This window comes from Miniopterus natalensis, chromosome 11, assembly GCF_054644295.1.
Source record: "Miniopterus natalensis isolate mMinNat1 chromosome 11, mMinNat1.hap1, whole genome shotgun sequence".
Lineage (NCBI taxonomy): Eukaryota > Metazoa > Chordata > Mammalia > Chiroptera > Miniopteridae > Miniopterus > Miniopterus natalensis.
The window spans coordinates 58,767,704-58,785,118 of record NC_142091.1 but is presented as its reverse complement, the minus strand read 5'-3'; the positions used below and the strand labels follow the sequence as shown (position 1 = coordinate 58,785,118).

At 36.3% G+C, this 17,415-nt stretch overlaps 2 protein-coding genes across 4 annotated transcripts in view; one reads left to right on the top strand and one right to left on the bottom strand.

The window, feature by feature from the left end:
• Positions 1–12,940, top strand: part of IMMP1L (inner mitochondrial membrane peptidase subunit 1) — a 41,857-nt gene extending 28,917 nt beyond the window's left edge. For all 3 annotated transcript variants that reach the window (XM_016206175.2, XM_016206174.2, XM_016206170.2), the window contains 2 exons: positions 11,523–11,633; positions 12,776–12,940. In XM_016206175.2, coding sequence (XP_016061661.1) covers positions 11,523–11,633; positions 12,776–12,844 — 180 coding nt within the window. In that variant the 3' untranslated portion in view covers positions 12,845–12,940. The remainder of the gene's footprint in view (positions 1–11,522; positions 11,634–12,775) is intronic.
• Positions 12,941–13,036: 96 nt separating this feature from the next.
• Positions 13,037–17,415, bottom strand: part of DNAJC24 (DnaJ heat shock protein family (Hsp40) member C24) — a 38,402-nt gene continuing 34,023 nt past the window's right edge. Inside the window, exon 5 of the mRNA XM_016206177.2 lies at positions 13,037–14,408. Coding sequence (XP_016061663.1) covers positions 14,278–14,408 — 131 coding nt within the window. The 3' untranslated portion in view covers positions 13,037–14,277. The remainder of the gene's footprint in view (positions 14,409–17,415) is intronic.

Sequence of the window (17,415 nt, the reverse complement as noted above, 5' to 3'; positions counted from 1 at the left end):
GGAGGGTGGCCTTACTTTACTCAGCATATAATTTTACCTGAACAACTATAACTTAATTTTCTACTTTAGTTAAAGTTTCTGTGTCACTATCAAATAACTATTATAGCTGTTACATCTATTAACAACTTTATACCTCTATCTTCATCCCCAGTGTAAACATAAAAATAAGAGTTAAATTGTCTTCATTGTAAATTTGTTTTGAACTATAATAGCCTCTGATTGCTCTATGAGTAAGTTTGATCAATTGACTATTACATAATCAGTGAATTTATTTACCATCCATAATAGACTATGGTTCAGCTGTTCAAATGTTTTTGATGTTCATTGCTATGTTAAACATACTCGTGGTTGTTAGCTGACGATGATAGTCATGTTGAAGATGACAGTATAGGATAAGGTAACCTGTTTTTCTTTGGACTTCATCAGGGACACTGGACACAGTAGCCTTTTATTCTTCAAAAATGTCAGATTTTTACATAATGGTTGCACCTTCATATGACTGTTATCATTTCATGAGGGATTCTAGTCACTTTTGAATAGCTTTAGCAACATTTTCTTGAAACCAGAAGTAGTTTACAGACAGAACAATAACACATATAAATGACAGCATCCAGGATCTGGGTACTTAAACACCTCCTCGTTGTTGTTTTCTTTTTGAGTTATCAGAGGAGGGATATCAGGACAAAAGGATTTAGGTAAAATCTCTGGTAAGTAATCAGAAAAGACAAGCAGAGGACTGCAAGATGTAGATTATTTTTGAATATTCTATTTAAAGAAAACTTCATCGAATTTTTATGTTTGATGAATGGATAAATTAGAGAACACTGACATTTAGTTCCTGGTGTATTCCATTCACTTTGCTTTGTATGTTTATAAGTGTATAAACATGGCTGTAATACTATTGGCCAACACTTATGTATTTAATCTGTACCAGACATTATTGAAACTCTTTACAAGGGTTAATTTATTTAATCATCAAAACAGCAATCCAATCAGGTAGTAGTAGTATTTGACAGATGAAAGAACTAAAAAACACGGAGGTTAAATTGCCCAGTTTTAAAGATAGTGAAACAGTTGGAATTCAAACACAAGTAGCCTGGCTCTACCCAGAATCTGTACGCCTTCCGTGCCACAACTTCTCCTCCCCAATATCCTCTACTAGATTTATTTCTACTCCCATCTCATCAAATTGTACTTTCCTTAAAATGTATTTGTCTTTATTATTTTTAAAAAGAAAGGAAACTGTTTCTGATCAGGCAGTATTTGTTCTGAAAGAAGCCAGTAATTTTTTTAAAGGTTTTCTCACCCCCCACCACTTTTTCTAGGCTGTATTTTTGAAGCTGTAATAATTGTGTAGCTATTACAGAACCACTTTAGCAAATGTGTTCCATTAATCAAGGTGATTTATAACAAAAAATCATCCAGGTCTGGAACACTCTAAAGAGATATCCAAACTGTTTGCAGGGTCTGCCCCTTTAGAGTGTTCCCTTTTTTAGCTATCTCCAAAGCACACTGGTGCTGTATTGTGTGAAATGGGTTTCTTCCCCTTACCTACGCATCCTCTTAGAAAAATTACTGTTTATTAGATGAAGACATTACTATTCAGATCTTGATTGGACTGCATAGTAAAGATGATGAATATTAAATGTGTTTTGAATTCCAGGCAAAAAACATTTATTCTCTAAGTATATGCTTCAGAGAGCAAAACACCAAAACTGTTATTTGGAACCTAGAACATAGAGTTTAGCATATGAAAGAAACAGCATTGTCCCTAAGTTGGCGTAAAAGAATATAAACAGATCATTGGTTACGTGAAGTGGAGCCATTGTGTTCACCCCAGAGTTCTAAAAGTCCATGTGGCAAGCAACATGCAGGAGCTATGATTTATTTTTTACATTAAGCATTTGGAAACTAAGCAGTCCCTATCAAGGGTCTATTGCAGTAGGCTTTGCTTATTTTATTTCGATGGCATTGAGGCCAGTAATTCTTTCCTTGAATTATGGGCTGAGCATTGGCTAGTAGGACATAAGCTTAATTTGTGACTCTCAAAAGAAACAAATTGTACTCAGCTGCAACATCTAGAATAGTGCCTTCCTGTCCTATAGCAATTCCTCAGCTTACTGCCAGAGCCTCTAGTTTGCCAAAAAGAATTAGTTGGAAGTAGAAACATTAAGCAAATAGGAAATACATAAAATGAACTGGCATTCTCCTATCGATCTGCACAGTAGGCAAAGAAAGAGCCTATTGAATGTAGGGGATTTGGGCCAGAACTCAGAAAATGTAGTAAAATTTTGTTATAAAGCTAATGAAGAGACAAAGAAAAACACTTTATTGTCTTTCTGAGGATAACACTGAACTCATTACAGTTAGGCTTTGTTTCCCACCACTTCATTGAAACAGTTCTTGTCAAGGTTCTCCAGTGATTTCTCTGTTGTCAATCCAGTGGTCAACTTTGAGTCCTCATTTTACTTAACCAATCGTTAATATTTGAAAGAGCTGTTCTCAAAACCTGCTTCCCCTAGTTTGGGGGGGGCACCACTCTAGGTTCTTCACATCTTTTTGCTTCTTCTAAGTTTGTTGGTTCTTCCAACAAAGGTTCATATTTTAAAATTCTTCCCTTGTTTATATACACTCACAGTTTAGTGACCTCATCCTGTCTCATGGTTTAAATACTAACTTAACTCCCAAATTTATGTCAACAACTTCTTTGCTGAACTCCAGAATCCTGTATCTAAAATCTGCCTAATATATCCACTTTCATATATAAAGGTCACCTCAAACTTAGCATTTCCAAAACTAGACTCCAGATTTTCCTTCCCAATCTGGCTCCTCCCACAGTTTCTCATCACAGTAAAGGCAAGTCCTTCTTTTGCTTGCTCAGGTCATAAACCTTAGAGTCATCCATCACTCTTCTTTCACCCCACATCCAGTTCATTAGCAAATCATGACAACTCTACCTTCTAAATGTAATCAGAATTTGACACTTCTTGCCACTATCACTGCGACCATCCTGGCGCAAGACAGATTCATCTCATCTTGCATTAACTTAACTGCTCTCTCTGCTTATACCTTTCCCATCTTCTTGCCTCCCTACTCCTCCACTGACTACTCTACATAGTAGCTGAAACGATCCTGGAGTATCATTCTTCTGCTCTAAGACCCCAGTGGCTCCCATCTCAGTCCTAATAGAAGCCACAGGCCTTAGGATGGCCTACAAGACCCTACATGACCATCCTTCATGCTGCCTGTTCTTGTAATTTTATTGGAACACAAGCATGCTCATTCATTTCCATATTGTCTGTTCACTACTTTCGCTAAAACAGAGTTGAATAGTTGTAACAGAGACTATATGGCTTGCAATTTTAGGCTATTTACTATCTGGACCTTCACAGAAAAAGTTAGCCTACCCATGCTCTAAAATAGAAGGTTCTTGACGGCAGGGACTTGTTTTGATCACAGCTGATTCTTCAGCACCTAAACTTTGATTTGGCATCCAGTAGGTACTTAAAAAGTACGTGAAGGGTAATAAATGTATATATGAATAGAGTCTGACCATGACTTCTTCTAGTTTCTATTCCACTTCTACTAAGTTTCTTCTACTAGTTCCTACTGCAAACTTGCTCCCAAGTTAAGTACATGATGTTACTATTTCTCAGTAAGATAGGTGTTCCTGTAGCTCACCACACTGTAGGCTCATGCTGAATTGGCCAATCTGTGGTTATTCTCGTCTTAAACTAAGCTAGTTCCATGGTAGGGGCTACCTGACCACCTTCCATAATCGCAGGTAAAAGTTGCAGAAAATATTGGAATGTCCCTGTTACTTTTTACTGGGACAGCAGAGTGCTGACTAATGTTTCTTTTCCCAAATGACTTCTGTTTGAAGTGAATATTTTTCAGCCCTTTTTATTAAGCAGACAAAAATTCACCTGGCTTTGAACTGACCTACCAGTTTAGAATACTCAGAACTAAATCTTTTAAAGGGACAGTAGAGGTGAGGAACCCTGGACCTACCTTGCTCTTATTTTAAGGGAAGGTTTGGTTCTCCATAAATGCTATGGTGGCTTTGTTACGATCATGGCTAAGTTGCCCTTTCAACACGCAGTGCCTACTAAATACATTGCGAGGTAATTAGAGTTTTCTACATTTCAGCAGAAATGCATGTGCCTTTTGGACATTTACTATACAAGTATTTGTTCTTCTGATCCTTTATTAGTTGGCAGATTAACAATGGGTAAAGTTGTTCCTTGTAGTTGGTAAACTGCTTCTTTAAGTGTTAATGTCTTCTTTCCAGTGGTCGTTCATTGCAAAATGAATAATCAATTTTTAAATCTTCCATAATTAAAATTTTATTGAATTTCAGTTTCTCAACCATAGCAGCCACTCTGTATTGAAAATGGACATATTAATAGAAATATGATTATGAAGATTTCATTATGTTCCTCTAGTTAGATCATAGCAGTCTTTTGCGATTATAAAAGGAAACATATTTATAGTTATTAGAGTATATATTTTTACTTTTATTATTCCACCTATCAAAATATCAGGCTATTTAAAGCCTTTTAGTTCTTGATACCATAGATTCCAGTGTAATACAAAAAGGTGAAATATTATTTACAAAGTGATCGTCTGTTACCACAGACTGATGGTACATTAATAAGGAATGTAGTATTTCTTACTTTTTTTTTGTATTATAGAGTGTGTTAATAACTTCATTGTTGTTATTGGTAGAAATGTAAGAAATAGAGACAGTTTTACATTTCAGGAAGAACTGATTAAATGTTCCCAGGATGCACAGGTAGTATAGTGTTCTGAAAAGGAGAACTTGGAAATGGGACAATATGCCAGTAATAAAGCTGTTTGATAGTGTATTAGAAAATATTTAAATAAAACTGATTAACAAACTGAAAAACAATCTAACTAATTTGACAGCATTAGAAAATGATCACTGAGGAGATACATGGTAATGGAAGGAGACTTGACTCGGGGTGGTGAACACACAATACAGTGTACAAATGATGTGTCATACAATTGTGCACCTGAAACCTATATAATTGCATTAACCAATGTCACCCAGTAAATTCAATTAAAAAAAGAACAAGAAAAGAAAAAGGTCACTTGATCCAGTTAACACTGATAGCCCCTTCATGTGCACTGCATATTCAGGTTATAGTTCAAAGCCTGGAGTATCCTAATGCTGTTTTTCTGTTTGTTTAAATGTCATTTACTTCTGCTAAAAGTCACAACCATATGGTCTTCTATTACCACTTGAATTATAAACAGAAAAAGTACTTCTTTGTAGGAAGAGGAATCATGAAATTGAAAGAGTTTGTTTATTATAAGCTGCTGATACACTAAATCCTTATGTCGTTTAAATAGAAGAACTACCTAATAATGTCACTTATTACAACAAGGATATCTAAACAAGGGACTTGTTTTTTGCAGACTATAGTGATAAAAACCTGTGCTGCACATCCATTTCTCAGCAACGGCGCCCGGGTTAATCAATCATGGCATACTGCTAATGTCTTGATTGCAGCTGATGTGGAGGAAATATGTTTACTCTTTTGCTAAAGTGAAGTTCACTGCGGAGATGACGTGACTTTTTCATCCTATAGTTAACACAATTCGGAAGATAAATTTGACTTCTTGTTTACAATTCTGAGGTGTTTTTCTTCTGATGTTAACACTAAAGTATATTCTCTGCAGCCCCTACAACTTAAGCATTTTCTGATGTGTTCTCTGAACATTTCCAGAATGATCTGATATTAAATATGCAGTTTATAGTTTTATAGAAATTTTATATGTTTGAGTATATATGTATGTGTATGTATATATGAAGATCAATGTTTCTACTGAAAGATTGCAAGTCTTCCTGAAACTAATGTGTTTTGCTTATCTAAAAATATTTTAACCACTCAAAGTTGGTTTGAGTTTCCAGTTCAGAGTTGGAAAGTCACTGCCACTGGTGTGAGTCTAGGGAGGCAGCTGAGCAATTCAGTAAAATGCAAACATTATATGTACTTTTATCTGTAGGGTATAAGAAACCTCTGTATTTTAAGGTTCCCTATAAAAGTAACTGGGAGACTGAAGTTGTAACGTTGCTGTTCAATGTTAGCATCTGAAGCCGACTCCAACTCTCATAGCAGTAAAGAGAATATATTCCAAGTGTTGTGGCTTCCTGATGCGATACAGTGGTCTGCTGGGGAGCTGCTGCTGAGTAGGTGTAATAGGTTCCAGTGTCTTGAAATAAGCAACTAAATGAAGTTCTGTTACGACTTTGGGTAATTAAAGTTCTACAGGTTTCTGTGACCCATTTAATCTCCATCCACAAAGGCATTCTCATTCTACTAAACTATTCTCTACCTAAAGTAAGAATAGGGGGGAGGAATAGCACATACAAGCAGGTGTGCATGTTACAAAGCAGCAAGAAAACACCGGCATTATAAGCCACGGTGCTGCTAACCTAGATATGTGAGACTTTCCACTGGTATGAGAATTTTCACAACTTTTAATTTTTGATAAATTTTAAGGAATCATTTAGTTTGGTAGAGCTCGTGCTTCTGTGCCCACTAAACACACAAGCAGAGCCAACAGGAAAGAAGACAAAGTACTTAAAACTATAGGCTGAGTAATTGAACATTCTTAGGTCAACTGAAGATTCTGATCTGCTTGCTCCTGCTGCTTACCTGAAGGATGGTAACATAAAAACGATTATTTGGGTATTATTGTTAGATTAAAATGACATGTTGTGAATGTATTCATTATATGGACTTTTTTCCTGGGCAGGGAAATTATCCTGTTTGTCTTTGCCAAAAAGAAACAGGGTTTCTGATAGCTTTCGTAAAATGTGTGCGCCTTTCCTTTTCCTGTGTAATTGAGGAAAAGGAAAATGTCATGTCCAAAAAAAAAAAATATGCCCCTCTCCATGCCTTTATTTTTCTTTAATGACTATTAAAGTCATTTTGTTTGTTTCTTTAAAAAAAAACTGTTGCCCTGCCTGGTGTGGCTCAGCAGTTGAGCATCAAGCTAGGATTCAGGAGATCGCAGTTCAATTTGCAGTCAGGGCACATACCCGGGTTGTGGGCTTGATCCCCAGTCGAGGGCATGCAGAAGGCAGCTGATCAAGGACTCTCTCATCATTGATGTTTCCCTCTCTCCCCCTCTCCTTTCCTCTCTCTGAAATCAATAGATACATTTAAAAAATAAACTGTTGTTTCCCTTTCACTCAGCCATTTTAGAAGAACCATTAAAGAGGCATAAGCAATAGTAGGGCCAGTGCCCACCCTTACCTTTGCTGGTTGTAAATTATAAAACATCTGGCAAACAAAGGGTTAATTAAAAATCAAATCTGTTATTAGGCTTTTCTGTTTTTTGAAAGGTCAGAAATACAAATGTCTTACTCTGCAGTCAGAAATTTTACTTAATTAGATATTCTTTGCTTAATCAAATAAATGAGTTTGATTATAGTTTAGTAAATGTGTTATTTGATATTGTGGACTCTTTCATCAGATTTCACTTGAATCAAGAAAGGTAACACCTGTGGGTTGGTTCACAAAAGCCTCTTTTGTTAAATGGACACCCGCAGGCCATGAGGCAATTACATTTGTTGCCTGTACTGAAAGAGGCACTTAACTAGGCCTCCATAAGTATAGCTGAGAACTGGAGGCTTGATTCTTTTGTCCAGCCCTGAGATTAGGGTTTATCACAACTAAGGAAGTAAACCTCTGACGTAGAAAGGAAAAACAAGAATGATTTAAGGGTTCTTTTAATGCTTTAAAATTTAGCCTGAAAGTTACCTATATCTAAGACCCTGGAAAAATGCAGATTTGAGCAAAAGTAAAATGTTCTATGTGGCATTCATTGTAAAAATATATCTACATATTCTTACTCAGGCTCATACATTCATTCAAGTTATCATGGCAGATTTACAAAAGTATAAAAAGGAAAAGCATCTAACTACTAAAATTTTTGGTTTTAAGAAGTAATGAACAAAACATGGAGCTGGGGATTTCCATTTTTGGCCATTTGCAAAATATTTATTACAAATGCATTTATTGAAGTCCTGTTCTACTTTAGTTGAAAAGTTGTAATAGCTTTTAAAAAATACATTTTAAAATATATTTTAATCTACTTTTTTATCTGTTGCTATTTTGTTATAATAATATTGCTCCAGTATTTGTTTTATCTGGCTTGAATTTTCAATTTAGTGATAGCAACTTGGTTAATCTAACAAAGTTAGGATATTTGTGTTGTGTTCCTTGCCTCACTCCATACCAGAAAGGCCAAGTTTTAAGTTTCAGACCCCTACCCAAATTGTGTTGTACTCTGCTTGTTTAAATAAATGAGTTCTTAGCTAAACTAATATTTTAGTTACCTAGTGATCTGGTGACAATACTGCTAATTGCAGTCACTTATTGTACTATACAAAAAAGCTTAGCCTGCTATCTGGATTGGAACTTAGGCCCCTCTCTTTCCATACTACCAAAGACAAAAAAATATTTTTAATTCCACAAACCTCTTCCTAACAATGTTCCCTTTATAAAAAGTACAAGACGTGTGTGTGTGTGTGTGTGTGTGTGTGTGTGTGATTGTCTAATATATACTGGTTACAAAAATGTAAATTTTGAAACAAAGTTTTGACGGTGTTCTTTGAACATTTATGCACATTACCCTGTAAACTTACTTTTTTCAAAGACTATATTCATGTAAATCTGTTAGTTTTTTTTTAAACCAGCTATTATAGAAATAAACTATTTTATTTAACCTCTGCCTACTGAGGAATATTTACATCGTTGCCAGTTTTGAGACACAGGTAACAGCACGGTGAACTTCCTCGTTTCTGCGTAACCGCAGGCAGGCCGAGTCTGGCAAACCTTTCCCGAAGATTCTGATGGGAAAGGGTGAGACGGAGTCACCTAGGGGATGGCCCTGAAGGGGGCAAGGTGGATATGCCAAAGGCACACCTTACTTCCATCAAAACTTTCAGCTTTCACCAGAAAGGGTTCTCTTCATGTTAGTATGCTGAAAGTAATTAAAGATTTTACAATTAGGTCATTTAAACCTTTCTGGCAGCGGCCCTTCGCAGGAAGAACGAGTAGAGGCCGCCGTGTGCGAAGCCGCGGCTGACAGCCCGGCCGGCGGCCCAGGCCCTCAGGGGCGGCCTCTGCCCCAAGGCAGCTTCCCCGAGCCGGGGAGACTTCAGGCAGCACGGGGGCTTGCTCAGCCGGCAGCCGAGGCGGGGGAGAGGGGGGTTTATGCGGGTGGAACTTACGGACCACCCGTCAGCGAGAGCGGAGATACAGAACCATGTCTAGACACCTGCCCGAGACATTGTCTTGGCTTTGGGGCTGAGTGCTTACTAGATTGTGCCTTTATGGTGACTAGGTGACACGTTGACCATGGTAAAGAACAGCTAGTGGGCAGCCGAGCAGCTCACCCGGCTGAGGGTCTGAACTCTGACAGCCAGAGCATAGGGGAGAACCCAGAACATCAAGCCTTCGTGGCGGGTACCTGAGTGCCAGCTCTGCTTTAGAGCTTCTGAAGTTCTTAGTGTTGCCTATTAGCCTGTAGAAGTTTTTCTTTTGCTTTTACTGGTGTCCCCAACTTTATGATTTTATTTAACTATTCATATATATTACCCATTTTTAAAACTTAGGAACACATATTAAGGAGAAACTATGGAAATCTGAAAGCAAAAGATGTTCACAATGGGGCTTCTCCTAAGGCAGTACTTCAGAACGTTAATGACACGTGGCTTTTCAGATACTCTGTTCTTCATTTATGAACTGATATGTACCCATTTGTCCACCTGAGCAATCTTATGCTTCACTGCACATGAATGCACTTACATAGGGAGGAACTAGCCTCACTCTTGGCCTTAGAACCTACAACTAGTAATGCTAATAAAAGAGTGATCTTATAGTATCTTATAGTATCTCATATTATTTTAAGAAACTTAAGTCCTTTCTCTACAAATAGAGAAATTTAAGTATATCTAAATGAAAATAATTAACTTGATTCATTTTTTTGGCAGATATTTCTGCATGTTATATCATTCCAACATCAGGTAATCTCTGATGTAAAGTGAAGTTAAAGTTGTACATACTTGTATAAATTTATTTTTCCAAAAGGTAATGGCAAGGGGAGAAATAAATAGCTCCCGGACGATTTTTAGGGCAGTGAAAACACTCTGTATGATACCATGATGATGGATACATGTCATACATTTGCCCAAACCCATAGAAAGTACAAGACCCGGAGTGAACGCTAATGTAAAAAGTTTGGACTTTGCTGATTAGTGTAGGTTCACCAAGTACAACAAATACACCACTGTGGTGGGGAACATCAATAACGGGAGGCTATGTATGGCGGGGAGCAGGGGGTAGATGGGAAACCTCTGTACCTTCCTCTTAATTGTGCTGTGAACCTAAAACTGCTCTAAAAAATGAAGTCTTAGAAAAGTAATTTGTGACATTTAAAAAAAATCACAGTCATTTCTTATTAAACCCAACAGGAATACTTTTATTTACATAAGGGTCTCAAGTAATAGCCAGTCAAAAGAACAGTGAAAATAAATTCCTTCCCAGCAGATCATTTTGGACTGGTCAATAATTCAACTTTCTTGGGTAACAAAAACTCTAAAAGATTGTTGCTGAAGAGTAATTTTTTTTAAAATTTGTGTTGAACAATATATTAATGGGCAAATGTCTCATATCAAAGGGCTTTTTTTTAAAAAAAGCATGTTCTGTTCGAAATATACTTATTGTCATTGAGTAAAAATGTAAACTTACATTATTTACCTGTTAATAAACAAGACATATAGGAACTAGGATCTTTTCATTTAGTAGAAGGTCACCGTCATTAATTTTACAACTGATGGTTTCGTAATAGGTCCTCCTAGTTCTTGATGGTCATTATTGAAGTATAATGCATTGAAGATATGGCCTGTACAATGGCAGAACAGGGATCTTAATTAGAATTCTGACAAGCCCACTCCAATAAAATGATGAGATTATTTGTAATTGATGTCACAATCAATTACCATTTAGTTCTTCATGAGCATTCTAATAGGTCTGGCCTTGCTATTGGCCCCAGGACGTTGCTGAATGAGTGGCTACCCTGCTTATGCTGTTATTGAGACAGGAGGGCACATTTTTAGTCAGCATCCTAACGGCCTCTTTTGAAGTCTATAAAATTAATGACCCTGTCACACTGTTTTGATCTCTCATAACCTCAGTTTGGGGTTTGTGTCACAAATTAATTTTGGGGAACCATGTGGCAAGCATGTATTTTAAAGAAGGTAGTATTTTAAAAAATTGAAACCTTAATGTTACTTACCAATATTTAGTAAGTTATTTTATTGTGCATAAATAAAAGCAAAAATGAAATCATAGGGTTTGTATGTATTTTATAAAAGAGAACTTTGGGATGTTTTCCCTACTTGCACAAGGCGTATTTTTTATTTATAGTACCCAAATTTGTTTTTTCTTTTTTAAAGGGGCTGCTTTCTTCTCTAATTCCAGGTGCCAATGGGACATGTTTGGTTAGAAGGTGATAATCTACAAAACTCTACAGATTCCAGATACTATGGACCTATTCCATATGGACTAATAAGAGGACGTATCTTCTTTAAGGTACTGCTTTCTACTTAAAATGTAGGCTTTCTTCTCTGAGCTGGGGGAAAAGACAAAAAAAAGTTTCTTTCAAAATGAACTTTGAACTCTCCAGGCTGTTAGTGGGCTTACCTGTTGTAATAACAGTTATGAAATGTTGGCCTTCATAGCTATGAACATCACCCCTTCCTCCCATTGAAACAGGTAATTGAAAATATTTTTTGTTTGAATAATAAAGTTCTAAGTACCTTAGTTGTAGCGTAACACACCTTTAATTTGAATCTCCAAAAATTTCTCTCTCATACAACTTTTAGAACTGTTCATATCCTTGGAATATATTAATATGCATTTGTGGAAGAGCAGTCTAGAGTCAAACTATCTGCAATGCAGGGATATCCCAGTTAAGTATAGTGAGGAGTGGATTTATGGTTGTAAATTTATGATTCTTAGGAAAGATTATTGTTTTCACTGGCTCCTTTTTGTCATATCAGTAAGGAGAAAAACAGACATGAACACTTGAGGATAATTTGCAGGATTCTTTACACTTAAGCATATATTCGAGTACTTAGGTTTACATTTAACTTTGAGGGTAGTAAGAGAAAACACACACACACACGCTCTCACATATATACAGTTGACCCTTAAACAACACAGGGGTAGAGGCACTGACCCCCCCCATGCAGTTGTAAGTCTACATATAAATTTTAACTCCCGCAAACTTATCTATAGTATCCAGTATTTTTGTTCCAGGAACCCCCGCCCCCCACCCAGATACCAAAATCTGTGGATGCTCAAGTCCCTTAAACCCCACAGAACAATGCATAGAGTTGGCGCTCTGCTTCCACAGGTTCCCAAACATGGAGAGAAAATACTAAATCTGTGGATGTGAAACCAGGGCATATGGAGGGCCAACTGTACATTTATTGAAAAAAACCTGTATATAAGTAGACCCATGCAGTTGAAACCCATGTTAGGGTTTAAATACATAGTCACATGTAAATTCACTTTCTAGTCATCTTGTAGGAAGTCTGTTCTTGAACGAAGAGTAAGGAGAAAGTGGTTAGTTGTACAGCACAGAGAAAGGGGTGACAGAAGTAAAAGGTGTGTGGTGAGGGTATGATGTCACTTTCATTAATTGTCTTCAATCAATGTTGATTTTACAGATTTGGCCTCTGAGTGACTTTGGATTTCTCCGTGATAGCCCTAATGGCCACAGATTTTCTGATGATTAGCCAGCATTTATTCTTTTGATTTGATTACTGTCTCCTGTTCAACTAAAGTTATTGCCACTGAAACCATGCACTTACTAATAAACTATTTGCTATTCAGTTTGTTATTTTTAATTGTTAAGTTAAAGAATAAGTAACACAACTTGCAAACTTCATTAAGTCAGAATATATGGATAAAAGTAATGCAAAATAATATAAATTTTATGAAAAATTTTATTTTTTACTTATATTATGCAAAATAATATAAATTTTGTGAAAAATATTTTAAGGGGAAAACCTGGATGAGAACCTCACTTTTGAATTTTTAGTTTTACAGGTATAATGAAAAAAATCTCACAAATATGTTCATACTTTAGCTGCATTTACAAAGTCAGAGTAGAAACTAGTGTTGTAAGTCCAAACCAAGAAGAAATACAGAGTTCAACCTAAGAGAAAGCTGCTAAGTCACAAGCGTGGCTCACTCATTTGAAGTTAAGAAAGTTTCAGTGATCCAATCCATAAAGGATTCCTTTTCAAATCAATTTTTTAAATGATTTCTGACATACTATATATAGAATATTAAATATATAGAAAAAGAAAATCTTTACAATCTACTATAATCAATAATCATACATTGTTATAAAAGTCCATTTCACCACACCAGCAGTACAATGGTTCCTTACTCCTAAGTACAGACATTAATGCTGTATCTCAGTAGTCTGAGATAAAAAGGAAAGTAAGGCCCCTGTTTCAAACCATGTGTTTCTAGAGCTACCATTTCCTAAGTTATACTTCAAGTTGAAGATGGCCACGTTCAAGGAACTTGCAAGCTTTGATACAACCACGTGAAGGGCTGGAATACAGCGCCAGGACTGAAGGCCAGCGTGACGGCTCCGGCTCCAAAGCTATCCTTCCTACACTCTCCTGACTCTCAGCTAACCATGAATCTCCATATTCGGCCTTCATGATGAGAGAGCTGGGCTCTCATCTAGTCACAAAGATCCTAATTTAACTCCAGTGACCTGAGATTTTGAGACAGTTTTACAATAGGCCTGTATCTTTGACAGCTCGAAATATCATCTATTACCTCAGAAACTTAGGAACTGTAAAGAAATATGATATTGTGACATACTAAAAGATGCTTATTTGAAGAAACAAATCAATTAAAGTTCTCAAATAGGAATTTGCTAAATATAAGTCATAATTGAAGTCCCTTTTTATGGCAATCTAAGTTATAAACATGTATAAAGAGCTAAATTAATTTTCTATTAATCCAGGATAGACTTTTCTTGACAAGCTTGTATTTTCTTTGCAAATAGTAGAGCTGACAAAAAAAAGAATCCTACCTCTTTTTTAAATTTTTTTTATCAGCTTTATACAGTTGCTTGAATTGACAAAGTTGGAATGGACTCTCTTCAATATGTCTACAGTTAACGGATCCCACTTAGTGAACAATTTCAGCTGCAGTGAAGGAGTTCTATAATTAGTGAGCATGTGTCACAAGAAATCAGGGTAACTTCTTTTGCTTCATCCTCAGAAACACTGTATTTCCCACCACAACGGCAACTCAGAGAGAAAGAGTGATCATCTGCAGAGAAAACAAAAAAAATGCTTCAGACGCTTACAAGTAACTACACTGATAATACCACACATACACACAATGCAGTTTATTCAACAGAAATTGCAAAACAAAAGCGCCTCAGTAAATAAAAAATGTTCTAAATGAGAACTTGAAAATATTTCTTATATAGGGGCAGCGTTTCTAAAAATTATCAAAGAATCTTTATCTGTAGAGGAGATGGACAAGCTATAAATCAATCCAAAGATCTTGGGTGGACAGCAGATGGTCAGAAGCAACCCAGGAAATTTATTTGAAGTCTTCTGTTTTCTTAAGATTCACATAAATTTCACATTCTTCTCAGTGTGTTTGTCCAAACTATTTCTGTAAAGGAAGAAAACAACCCTCCCTTTCTTGAATCTCTTCTGGTATCACTATTTCAAGAATCCTGACTCAGGTATATAAACACATTTGGTGCTTTTTCCTGTGTGTCTGCCTGTTTGGTGTTTACAAATGATCTGTGAACCAAAGGGCAGTCACTGAAGTGAGATGCCCAAAGGAGCCAACATACATATGTAATGGAGCATGCTTTCATGTGACGTTTAGCCTAATGGTGGAAATCTTATCAAGCCTGTCATTTTCCTGAGAAGTTGAAATGCTTGTGTCCTTGTACTAAAAGAATTCCTAATTTACTGGTCATTCAATTTTACTGTCCCTAAGAAGTGACTGTCAAACATAATTATTGATCACATTGTTTTACTATTGTCATAATTTGTTATATAGATAAATGAACTAAGCCTCAAGATACGATTTTTTACAATCAGGTATCTTCATTCAGTTCTCAAATTTCATTCTTTAGCAGTTAGATAAAGAAAAGGAAAGAAAAATCTAGCTGCCTTGTTTTTGTTCTCTAATCAAGTTTGGCCTTAGAAAACTAGCAATCAAATGAACCAATTTTATGTATTTATTTTATCATTAAGGAAAACATGGCTTCATTCACCCAATCCTGCTTTTTATTTTTTACCACAATGCCTTATTCCTCCATAAGGAAATTATAATTTAATCTTGAATTGAAAAATGCGAACATCTCCCCTGTCTGAGCCAACATACATATGTAATGGAGCATGCTTTCATAGTGAATTGTTTTATTACTAAATTGTGTAAAAATGTACATATTCTAGCCATTGGTTTTCTTAAGCTACATTTCCTTCTTGTTTTTTTACCACCTCAGTGAACAATGAGAAACAATTTGAGGTGACATGTGCTCAGTAAATCATGTGAAGGCCACCATGGGCTACTGTGGGGTTTTGTCATAGATGATTCCAAATGTTAATGCTCACAAAAAACTCACATCTTGTCAGATTTCTTCTTATACTATTCTTTTATCACTTAACAAAGTGATATCGCCACAGAGACCATCATTTTAAATATAACAAATGAAGACAAAATGACAAGTTGTATATGAGATTAACCAGGAGGGGAAAGGTTAACATGTTAGTCTCTCAGTTCTTCAGGTGTGCCTGCTGAGCATGATAAATAAAGTGCCTCATTTCAGACTCCTTGGATCAAGCGGCTCATTTGGCATGTATATCATGCAGTGTTTCATCCACTCTTCTGTGTTAAATCTTCACCTTCCAAGGCTATTCTGAAAGTGACTATGACAAAATCTTCACTTTTTTACTTGCCCAGTTGATCCCCAATTTACTTAACTTCATCTGCCAAGAATGCTTTTTTCAACTGCAAAAAACCCCTCAAAATTGCAAAACTCACATGGCTAGTTTTTAAATATTCCTGCAAAAATAAAGGCTTCATGCAGCTGTTGCTGTTATTTTCTCTCCCAAAGGGTAAGAACTATTTCAATCTTTGCAATTATTTAAAAACCCTTCATTTAAATAAGCACCTAAGGACATCCTATAGTTTTCAGATTAATGGTAGTGGCTTATGGCCGATTCGGTGGCTGTGGCTGGGACTCCTCTGTATCTTCACTGTCAGGTTTACTTTAGGAAGTCTCAAGGATAGTAACACATTTCCGGTCCCGCTTGATGATTTCACATTGTACACTTCCTTCCATTTCTTAGCATTTTCACTTGTATCAGAAAGCTCATGTATTTTTTGACTAAGATGCTTGAATACCCAATCCATAGTCTTAATTTTAAAAAATCTTAATTATTAATTACATATTTTAAATGTTACTGAAGAAGGAAAAACTACAAAACCCAGTTTTCACTATTTTCACATTATCAGGAACTGTAAACAAAATACACTAATCACATCAAGTACAGCAAGAACTAATTTGTCTAATAGGAGATTAAACACACATACATACACACACACACTGATGGATAAGGTAGCAATACTATATTTTCAAGAGATTCATTTAGCTGGCCAGGTCTCCCTGATCAGTGGCATGCTCCGGTCTGCCCCTCATGATCTCGCAGTGCAAACCTAGGTCACTAGTGTATTCTGTTTTCACACCAGTAGCTCTCCCAGTTTATGTGATGAAACTATGTCAACCCTGGGAGCCCCAGTAACACAAAACCTCATCTTCCAATCATTCACTGCAAATAAGAATTTCTACTCCAGGATTTTACTTGGCACTTTAGGAAAAGAGTGGCCCATAGGCAGAAAATGATCCCCCGTCTAAGTCAACATAGCTTGTGACCCAATTTCCTAAGTGCACTAAGTGAAGAATTTGCTGTTAAAAAATATTTCATTAAACTTGGTTTCTGGAAGGATGGGCTGTTGATCTATGTATTCACACTCACTAGTAAATTTTTATAAAGTCCTAGGGAATCTGTACCCCAGGCTGAACAATAAAGTAATAGGGTTAAAAGTATATAAAAATTCTAGAAATAGTAAGATTTTATTCATTTGACCAGAGAAACATGGAAGTGTGGTATTCAAGGCTTCCATTTAGAAAAGGAACTTAGCACATCTCACCCGAGCAATTCACACAACTATTAAGAGTGGAGAAATTAGATTTAGGTGTTAAAATTCTAGTAATAGGAAAGTTGAAAAGACATGACTTCATGGTGAG